Source organism: Lupinus angustifolius, chromosome LG10 (genome assembly GCF_001865875.1).
Source record: "Lupinus angustifolius cultivar Tanjil chromosome LG10, LupAngTanjil_v1.0, whole genome shotgun sequence".
In the NCBI taxonomy this organism is placed as follows: Eukaryota; Viridiplantae; Streptophyta; class Magnoliopsida; order Fabales; family Fabaceae; genus Lupinus; species Lupinus angustifolius.
Window position 1 is genome coordinate 6,641,227 of NC_032018.1, and position 11,846 is coordinate 6,653,072.

At 34.3% G+C, this 11,846-nt stretch overlaps 1 protein-coding gene across 1 annotated transcript; it reads left to right on the forward strand.

The window, feature by feature from the left end:
- Positions 7,548-10,998, forward strand: LOC109357720 (inactive TPR repeat-containing thioredoxin TTL3-like). Its single transcript, XM_019601741.1, has 7 exons — positions 7,548-8,379; positions 9,136-9,331; positions 9,422-9,606; positions 9,677-10,010; positions 10,111-10,312; positions 10,408-10,514; positions 10,805-10,998. Exons 1-7 carry the CDS (start codon positions 7,694-7,696, stop codon positions 10,952-10,954), a joined length of 1,860 nt encoding a protein of 619 aa, XP_019457286.1. The 5' UTR covers positions 7,548-7,693; the 3' UTR covers positions 10,955-10,998.

Here is an 11,846-nt window from a genome sequence, read left to right on the forward strand (position 1 = left end):
TATGATATAATTTAGAAAATTTTGGTGGTTGAGGCCAATTCTCTCTACCTTAGACTTGTATGTGAAGATGGTAATGCATTAAATTAAATGGCATATATGATACAATTTAGAAAATTTTGGTGGTTGAGGCCAATCCTCTTTTAGATGATTGACTCCACACTACATTTTTATGGATAAATTACATAATATTCTCTTTAATCTCAATATCAAAAAGTGTTGGTTTGTGATCTATATTTTTAAAGTTCAGGAGCCGATTATAGATCAAGAAGATATTATCATCACGTCTGGTCGTATTAAAATAATATATTCTTCAATTGTATGGACTTGAATATATCATATATTTTGCTCATTATTTATTTTTATTTAATTATTTACAAAATGAGACAAATTTATTTTTTTTATTTTTTGTTCGACAAAAGTTTATTATACTTTTACGTATCCTGAATGCAATAAGGAAATCAAAACCATAATTTTTTGGGTAAAAAATGATTCGATTGAATATATTTTACTTACTTTACTTTAAAGAACATAAGTGACACATTGTGACTTTTCAAAAGATGGTTCAAGAAAAGAAGTCAGTCATCACATCCTTTCTCCATTCTTATGACAAATTATTATTTTATAATGTTTTAAAGAAAATAATTGTAGAGAAATGAACATGAGCGTTCAAGGATGATGAAATGAACATAAATGAACTATCATGACCCTTCATTCACTATTAATGTAAATTATTATTTTTATTCCTTTTAGAAAGAAAATTTTAAGGAACAGAATGAAGACATGACCACTCAAAAGATAATATTATTATTAAAAGAAGTAATAATCTTTCATCAATTCATAATGTAATCTATTAAAATGTATTTGATTTTATTTTATTAGATAATTATTATTAGCTACTTATAATTGAACATATATTTTATTTTTGATGATTCATCATTTATTTCTCATTATTACAAAGATATCATTTTAAAAAAGGAGAGAGATTTTTAATTTAAATTTCTAAAGCAACTATATTAAATTAATTTATTATCAAATTTGATAATAAATTAATGTTATAGTATTTATAAAACTATTTATGTTGATTTTGTATTAAAAGAATGTAATTCATTGCTTTGTGTAGTAGTTAGTTTAGTTAGTTGGCAAAATTACTACAAATAGAAGTCATAACAAACTAAGTAGTTATGAACTACTATAAATAGAGTGGTGTAACCTTGATGTTTAATTCAATTGAAAAACACTCTTCTTTCTGACTTTTTCTTTCTAATTCTCTTCTTCCTTTTCTTAACACTCTTTTCAACATTCTCTAAACTTCTTATTCTCTGATTCACACTTGCCGAAAGCAAGTAGAGAAACCAAACTGAGTTGGTTTCTAAAACTCCAACAGTGGTATCAGAGCTATAGGATCGGGATCTGTGGTAGTGCCAAGATTGGGTACAAGAGGCTTCAAGAAGTGAAGCTCATAGACTGAGAACCAAAGCTGCAAAACAGAAGGGAAATCAGAGGTGTAGAAGAATGGCAACTTCGAATGGATTTGCAATGAATCTTCCAATTCTAGACGGGAAGAATTATGAACATTGGAGCATTCAAATGAAGGCCATTTTTGGGTTTCAAGAGTGTCTTGATGTGGTGAAAGGTGGAATGCCAATTGTAGATGAAAACTCAGTGGAGTATAGGGAAGCAAGCAAGAGAGATTGCAAGGCAATCTTCTTGATCCACCAATGTGTGGATAGGGCTAACTTTGAAAAGATTTCTGCAGCATCTAGTTCAAAGGAAGCATGGGAGATATTGGAGAAGAACTATTCTGGTGGAAAGAAGATCAAGAAGGTGAGGTTGCTGACACTCAAAAGACAGTATGAGTTGATGCAAATGGATGAGCAAGAATCCATAGCTGAGTACCTCAACAGGTTAAGGAGCCTGATAAACCAAATGAAGGGGTGTGGAGAAACACTAATTGAACAACATGTAGTGGAGAAGATTCTCAGAACTCTTCATCCAAAGTTTGATCATGTGGTGGCAGTAATAGAGGAAGCAAAAGATCTTGACAATCTATCAGTTGATGAATTGCAAGGATCTTTGGAGGTGCATGAGCAGAGATTCATGGAGAGGCAGATTTATAGACAATCAGATCATGCCTTGAGTGCTCAGTTCAAGAAGAAGGGTGGCCCTGGATAGATTGATAAATTCAGAAGAGACAAAGCAAAATGGCAAGGTGGTAGGAGAATGGAGACTGACAATTTCAAGCCTGGATCGAATTCACAACAGAAGAATCAGAGCAATAGTTGTGAAGTCAGTAAAGCCAATAAATGGAACAATCAGTTGAGTAGAATGAACAAGGAAGACAAAAGCAAGATTCAATGCTTCAACTATAGAAATTGGGGACATTATGCTTCAGAGTGCAAAGATAAAAGGGTCACTCAAACCAAAGGAGAAGAAGCAAGACTAGCAAAAGATGAGGAATTAGAAGAGGAGGTGATGCTGATGGCTAGGAGTATTGATTCTTCTCAAGAAGCCAATGAATCAAATGATGCTTTGCTAATGGTAACAAACCAGTGTTCAGGTAGTTGGTATCTTGATTCAGGTTGTTCTAACCACATGACAGTGAACAAAGATTGGTTTGTAACATTAGACAAATCGGTGGAAACCAGAATAAAGTTTCTTGATGATAGCATAATCAAAGCAGAAGGAATTGCCAGAGTGATGATCAAGAAGAAGGATGGCTCAACCTCATACATCTCATGTGTGTTATATGTGCCAAGAATGAAGAGCAATCTTCTAAGTCTTGGGCAATTACTTGAGAAAGGGTACAAAATGAGGTTGAAAGAAAAGATGCTCAACGTGTTCAACAAGAAGGGAGTGTTAGTGTTGAAGGCACCTCTAGCTCAAAATAGGACCTTCAAGATTGACATTCAGCTTGGAAATCAGAAATGCTTAGAGTCTATAACAAATGAGAAATGGATTTGGCATCAGAGATTTGGGCATCTAAATTTCAAGAGTCTTGAGCACCTAAGTCAGGATGAAATTGTGCATGGGTTACCTACTCTCAAAGCCTCAAATGATGTGTGTGATGATTGTCTTGCAAGCAAGCAAACAAGGAATACATTCTACTCATAAGTTCCAACCAAGACCACTCAACCACGTGAAGTTGTATACATTGATGTGTGTGGTCCATTAGAAGAAAACTCTTTTGGAGGAAACAAGTACCTTGTGACCTTCAAGGATGACTTCACAAGAAAATTATGGACCTATGTAATAGCAAGAAAATCTGATGTGTTCAACAGATTTAGAAGTTTCAAAGCATCAGCAGAGAAACAAAGTGGTAAGAACCTGAAGTTGATCAGAAGTGATGGTGGAGGTCAGTATATCTCTCATGAGTTCAAGAATTTCTGTGAAATAGAAGACATAACTCATGAGATAACTGCACCATATACTCCTCTACACAATGGAGCAGCAGAAAGGGTAAATAGAACTGTGTTGAACATGGCAAGAAGCATTCTAAGAACAAAGGGCCTTCCAAAGAAGTTTTGGGCAGAAGCAATAGCAACAACAACCTATCTACTGAACAGATGTCCTACAAAGAGGTTGGTAAACAAGACTCTAGAAGAAGCCTGGACTGGACACAAGCCTAATGTAAAACATCTCAAAGTATTTGGATCTATTTGCTTCAAACACATACCAGAGAATACTAGAAGGAAGCTTGATGATAAAGGAGAGAAGCTGATCTTTGTAGGCTACCATTCTACAGGGGCCTATAAGGTATACAATCCTAACACCAACACAATCTCATATAGCAGAGACTTAAAGTTCATTGAAGGAGAAGCATGGAACTGGAATGGAACAACTGAGACACCCAACAACTCAGTAAGAATGATGCTTGACAACACACAAACAGAGGAGGAAACTCAAACAAGTAATGATGATCAAGCTGTTTTGAATGAAAGACCACAGAGATCAAGACAATTGTCATCAAGACTAAGAGACTATGAACTTCTTGATGACTCAACAATCACTCAAGAAGGAGATTTTGTGCATATGGCCATACTAGCTGAAATGGAGCCTGTGTCTTTTGATCAAGCAATAAAAGAGCAGTGCTGGATAGAAGCAATGAAGGAGGAGATTAACTCCATAGAAAAGAATGCTACATGGGAACTAACAAAATTGCCTGAAAACAAGAAAGCTATCTTAGTCAAATGGGTGTACAAAGTGAAGTTGAAACCTGATGGATCAGTTTCTAAGCACAAGGGTAGACTGGTTGCTAAAGGATTCCTACAAAAACAAGGATTGGATTTCGAGGAAGTCTTTGCTCCAGTGGCCGGACTAGAAACCATAAGACTTGTTATAGCAATAGCAAGCTCGAGAAGGTGGCACATTTGTCAAATGGAAGTGAAATCTGCCTTCCTAAATGGCCCATTAGACAAGGAAGATTATGTGGTACAACCCCCTGGTTTTGTGGCTCTAGATCAAGCACACAAGGTCTATTGATTGCACAAGGCCTTGTATGGTTTGAAACAGGCACCCAGGGCTTGGAACATAAGGATAGATGGGTTCCTATTGAAGCTAGGATTTAAGAGATGCATCAATGAGCATGACATTTATACAAAAGAGGTCACTACAGAAGCCTCTATTATCACATGCCTTTATGTGTATGACTTGCTAATAACAGATAACAACATTGAAGAGATTGAATGGTTTAAAGAAAAGCTGAAACATGAGTTTGAGATGACTGATTTGGGAAGCCTTTCATAATTTCTTGGGATTGAATTTCTCAGAACTGAAGCTGGTATCCTAATGCATCAAAAGAAGTATTTCTCTGATATACTTGGAAGGTTCAAAATGCTAGAATGCAACTCAGCTTCAACTCCAATTGAAACTGGTAACTCACTATGCAATTCCAACATTTAGAACTCAGAAGATAAAGCAGTAGACTCAACTCTTTTCAGGCAAATGATAGGATCTCTTCGATATGTTTGCAACACGAGACCTGATCTTGCCTATGCAGTGGGACTAGTAAGTAGGTACATGGAAAATCTAAGACATACTCATCTAGTGGCAGTAAAGAGGATACTAAGGTATCTTAAAGGTAGCATGAACTTTGGCATATTTTTTCCTACATCAAGGCACACAGAACAGGACAGTGGAAGGAGTATCATTCATGGATACACTGATGTTGATTGGTGTGGTGACAAGGATGACAGAAAGAGTACAAGTGGCTATCTATTCAAGCTTGGCGAAGCATCAATTAGTTGGTGCTCAAAGAAGCAGAAAGTAGTAGCTCTTTCTTCATGTGAAGCATAATACACTGCAACATGTTTTGGTGGTCAACAAGCTGTATGGTTGAAGGCATTACTCAGTGAATTGGGAATGCAGAAGGATGATGAACCTATGTGGTTGTTTGTTGATAACAAATCAGCAATAAATCTAGCAAAGAATCCAGTGGCTCATGGTAGAAGCAAGAACATAGAGACCAAGTTTCACTTCTTAAGAGATCAAGTGGAGAAGAACAATTTGAAGCTGGAATTCTGTCAATCCAAGGAACAATTGGCAGATGTGCTAACAAAGCCTTTAAAGATGATAGATTTTGAGAGACAAAGAACACTCTTGGGTGTAGTTAGTATAGAAAGCATGAATTAAGGAGGAGTGTTGATTTTGTATTGAAAGAATGTAATTCATTGCTTTGTGTAGTAGTTAGTTTAGTTAGTTGGCAAAATTACTACAAATAGAAGTCATAACAAACTAAGTAGTTATGAACTACTATAAATAAAATGTTGTAGCCTTGATGGTTAATTCAATTGAAAAACACTCTTCTTTCTCACTTTTTCTTTCTAATTCTCTTCTTCCTTTTCTTAACACTCTTCTCAACATTCTCTAAACTTCTTCTTCTTCTCTGATTCATACTTGCCGAAAGCAAGTAGAGAAACCAAACTGAGTTGGTTTCTAAAACTCCAACAATTTACTCTTATTAATACTAAATTGAACTAAAAAAAATCTTAGAAGAATGATGAGGAGAAGTATTTTTTTTAATTAGAGAAAAATTATACAATTTAGGTGCATATAGACAAATGATGAGAGTTATTTATAATTATCATAGATAAAACATGTCACTCGATCATTTAGCTCACATCCACAAATCAAAAGCGGACACAAGTATGCCTGATTATATTTTTTAGACAAATTCTCATGTCTATCCATTTTCAATGAGCTAATAAGCTAAGTCATAAAACTAAATAAAAATAACTTGGCATTAGAAAACAATAAATATTCTTAATATGTTATATGAACTTAAACACTTCACCTTATATCAAAAAATATTTGGAAACATTAAATCATATTGTATTATAATTTTTTTTGAATTTTAGTAACTTTTTAAATATTAAGTTGGATTTGAATTTCACAGTAAGAATGTGTGGAGCAAATAAATTAAAATTACATATTATGCCCATAAAAAATTACATGCAATGTTAGGGCCGTAAAGATTCAGTTTGATTTTTAATGAAATCCAATGATCAAACCAAATACAAAGACATGATTTGGTTCACGTCAATTAACTGCAAATTTTATTATAGAAACCGAACAAAATGATAATGAATGGTTTAGTTCAATTTCATAATTTTCCTTTTTTTCATATAAAAAATTACGCAACAATTGAAAGTTTAAAATATATTACATGTGATATTGTTTGTCTATAAAACGAAAAACATTATTATTATTATTTTCATAAAATATAAACTATAAATAAATGAGTAAACAAATTTAGACTTATAACGATTTTTGTTAGTAATATATATAATAATTATATAATTTAGGAAGAATATAACAGATGACCACATATGCAACAATACAATCTATAATTACTAACATATATAACAATACAATTTACAATTAGTAACATATATAATAATTATGTAACATAATTAATAGTAGCATGTATAACATTATAATTCATAATTTGTAACATTATAACACTTAATGATATAGGTTAATTTCAAACTCAATATAATGAAAATTGGATAATAAATTCCAAATCATCAAATACTAGGAAAGTAAGTATGAATATATATAATAATTTAGTAACATGTATAACAAGTAAAATTCATTCAAAGTTTGTAATTTAAGCCATAAATTTAGGAGAAGTATAAATATGTGGTTCGGTTCGAATGCTTCTTAAATTTTCGAATTCATAAATCGAAAAAAAAAATTAAATCAAACATTGTTTTATCATTTAGTTTGTTCAAATCGGTTTTACGATTTAAACTCAATCGCTTAAGCCCATTTTGACATCATTATTTGTAAGAGAAAAAAGATATATACACTGACAATGTATGTGATTTATATATTATTATTGTACCATCTATCATTTGATATTTAGTTGTTTGACTTTCAAAAAATAATAATTCAAATAAATGGTAAATAATGAATTGCATAAATATAAATCTTTAAAATGAGTGCACAAATTTTAAGCTTTATTTGTAATAAAGTATATACATGATAAATTTATGATGGCTACACCAAGAACTTCTTACTCTCTCACGACTTGTTCTACCTCAACTCTTTTTCAATTCCTTTCCTTTGGCGCTGTTCTTTTCTTCTTTTTAAACTCCAAACACCAAAATACATTTTCTCACATCATAACAATAAGTACTTTTTCTGTTTTTTCCAATCTCCTATAATACTAAACAACAACAAACAACAACACACAATGAATAATACAACACAACATTCAACTTCCGAATCTATGCATCAACAAGGTTTTGATTCTCTGCTTTTCGACCACACCAACAACAAACCCGATTCCAAACACTTCGATCTAAAAAAACCTTCACCGTTCAAACTCACCACCACCACTCAAAAGCCCATACCTTCTCACCGGAGATCAGTCTCCGCCGGAGTTCCACTAATCTACTCCGGCGGAGCTTCCACTATATCAACTCCCAGTCCCGCTCTCAAACCAGGTTTAACCACTCGTGGCTCGACCCGACCCGATGTGTTGGGTTCAGGGACCGTCAACTACGGGCGCGGCAGCATAATGCGGCGCGGTGGTGGTTCAAAGATAAGTAGTAATAGTAGTAACAGTGGTGATGATAACCCAGTGGGTGTGGGTGTATCAATGGTGAATCAGCGTGTAATGGTTGGTGGTTATGATCCTGAAGAGGTGAAGAGAGTTGGGAATGAGTTATATAGGAATGGGAATTTTTCAGAGGCGTTGGTTTTGTATGATCGTGCTGTTTCAATGTCGCCGGGGAATGCCGCTTACCGGAGTAACCGAGCGGCGGCGCTTACGGCGTTGGGGAGGTTCGGAGAAGCGGTTAGGGAGTGTGATGAGGCGGTTAAGTTGGATCGTTCTTATGCCAGGGCTCATAAGAGGCTTGCTTCTCTTTATCTTCGGTAAAATTTAAACAAAAAATGTTTTCTTTAATCTTAAGCTTTATCCGTGCCGTCAATGAGTTTTGTATACTGTTACTGCATCATACATCATTTATATTTAATCATTGACTCTTAACAAAAAAAAAAAGTAAACCAAATGATTTAATGATTGCCATTGAATAGATATTAAACTCTATGATTTAATGATTGCCATTAAAATGAGTTTTTGTTGGTTTGATTATGACAAGAGATAATATATGTTTGTGATTGGATTTGTTTTGATGAATCACATGAATGGTTTCATTCTTGTTAGTTTTTAATTTTGTTTTAATTTATTTTGAATTGTTGATTTTTGTAGTAGTGTTGTTTTCCTCTAAGAACATCACATGTGTAGCAACTCATCAATAGAAATATAACATGTGCATACATTTTGTTCTTATTAGAAAACAGGACCAAAAAAACCGAAGTTTTGTCCATTTTGTTAAGGGTATTTATCAATTGTTATCAATTTGGCCTTTGCTTGTGAATCAATTTTCGCCTTACTGAAAATTTTTGCCTTGATGAATCAATTTTCGCCTTACTGAAAACTTGGATTGTGACATAATACAATTGTGTTGTTTGATCATGTATTCCTCTCCACCTAGGAAAAGGATTTTGTTGTTGCTGTTTGCGATTTGAGTATCTCATCATGATTGATCCAAAGCATTTTCATATTAGAATCTAGAACCTGGAATTTGTGTTGGCTGATTCTAGACTGTTGATTTGTAATTTTTGTAGCTTTGGGCAGGTTGAAAACTCCCGGCAACATCTCTTTCTCTCTGGACTGCAGGACGATCAATCTGAAGAGCAGAGACTGAGGTTATTGGAGAAGCATCTGAATCAATGTGTAGATGCGCGAAAGTTTGGTGATTGGAAGAGAGTACTTCGGGAATCGGAGGCAGCAATTGCAGTTGGAGCGGATTTCTCACCTCAGGTAGGCTCTTGACTAATGAGTCTAAAATTTCACATTTCCTAATGAAGTACATGGTTTCCGTTGCCTAACTTGTTAGACTGCTACTTGCAGCTTGTTGCTTGTAAAGCTGAAGCTTATTTAAAACTCTATCAGTTTGAGGATGCTGAATCATGTCTCTCAAACATTCCCAAGTTGGAAGGTTGTCCTCCTGCCTGCACTCAAACCAAGTTCTTTGGTATGATCGGTGAAGCCTATGTGCCCTTTGTCGTCGCACAGGTTGAGATGGCCTTGGGAAGGTAAAATCCTTAGACTAACTGGAAAACTATAAAAAAACAAAGTTGAGTGAGAAATAATGGGTTATTGCAGGTTTGAGAATGCTGTCACAGCAGCAGAAAAGGCTAGCAAGTTAGATTACAGTGATACTGAAGTTGCAAAGATTGTAAATACTGTGAGAATGGTGGCAAGAGCTCGTTCTAGGGGCAATGATCTTTTCAGCTTCGGTAAATTTTCTGAAGCTTGTTCTGCTTATGGAGAAGGCCTGAAATATGACAATGCCAACTATGTTCTATATTGCAATAGAGCTATTTGTTGGTCTAAACTTGGACTATGGGAACAATCTATTCAAGATTGCAACCAAGCTCTCAACATTCAACCAAATTACAACAAGGCCATTTTCCGCAGGGCTGTATCAAATGCAAAGGTGATCTCACTTGCAATGTGCATATGTGAATGTGTTCATTGTTTTAATGTTCTCGAAGTTGTTCCATTGTTGTAATTTAAGATGCCTCATATTGTTACAGCTTGAAAGATGGGCAGAAGCTGTTAAAGACTACGAGGCTTTGAAAAGCGAACTTCCTCATGACAAAGAAGTCGCCGAATCCCTTCGTCAGGCTCGGCTTGCATTAGAAAAATCTCGCGGAGTGGTATATGGTACCAAGTTCGGAGTTGAAGTTGAAGAAATCTCTGCATTAGATAAATTCAAAGCCGCCATTGCTTCTGCTGGTTATTTCACTACCTTTTTTTGTTAATATCAACTATGTTAGCTCATTATTTTCTTGCTTCATCTATTTATTGCTAAGCAAAATATGAATTTTCAGGTGTTTCAGTAGTTCATTTCAAAGAGGCATCAAATGAACTATGTGAAGAAATGTCTCCATTCATAAATACATTATGTGTTAGATATCCTTCTGTTAAATTTATCAAGGTATGCAATTTAAGTGGCTTTTGTAAACCTTGTTTCTAACCCATCCCTGACATGCGACCCCCAGGTCAATGAATACACTACCCACAAATTTAAATACCTCGTACAGTATTTTTATTCCCCTAAAGGGAACCTCCCATGACTCGAACACATGACCTCAGGGACATATATTCATTGTTTCAATGAGTCGCTACAACTAAGTTATTCATAGGTCCGGGGTCATATATGAGGGTTGGGGTGTTACATTGCTAACATATCCTATCTTCCTAACTTTCTTTAAAATTCAATTGAAGGTGGATGTGGAGGAGTGTCTATCAATAGCAAAAGCTGAAAGCATAAGAATTGTTCCAACTTTTAAAATTTATAAAAATGGTGAGAAGGTGAAGGAAATGATTCGCCCAACCCATCAGATTTTAGAGGATTCAGTGAGAAAAATTATTTAGTCTTTACCTTTTAGAATTCATACTCATTATTTGCATTCATATGGGGGGAAAACCGTAGCAATTGAAGAAGATACTCCAAGAATTTGCACCAAACCATATTTAGTTTTAATTAGGAAAATCAACTTCCCTGTGATACATACAAATGGATACAAATTTTTGTGGTGCTTTTAAGGTGGTATACCTCAGTAGATGTTAGTTCACGTTTGTAGTCATATGTATACCTTTTTCCCAGCATATTTGCTTCCTATTTCGATTTTTTATCAAATCCAAAAGTGATTTTTCCCATCCTCTATGTCTTTATTCTATTGTAGAACTATGTCTAATGGGATTAAGATTCGGTTATTATTGTAAATATATAATTGGGTCTGCTAAACATACAAAGCAGATAGGTTTTGTATATAAATATTATATTGTATTGATTCATTCAGTTCTTCAATGTTTTAACTGCAATCAATTACAAACCTATTATAAATGTAGGGATAGCCTTTTCAAAATATTAGATACCCGAGAGCAATGCAATTATATTACAAAATTTAGTTAGTCCTTAGAGCATTTGATTTGATACTTGCATACCAATTATTTGGTACAGAGAGCATGAAAATACAGATGAGCAAAAAGGTACATAAATATTGTATTGTAACCTTGATATAAAGCTAAATGAAGTCCTATCACACGAAATAGAGTCGAGAAATGCAAACTCCTCCATACAAAATGAACAATGACAAAAGGAAAGAGGACTTGTTTTATTTGCCATGCTATAAGTTCCATAAGCCTTACGGTATTAATAATATCCCATCTATCATGATAATATCTTAATATTCCATATCATAATTATGCAATTCAAGTTATTACAAAGTAAAACTCTTCTTTATATGACTTTCTCTGCAATGAA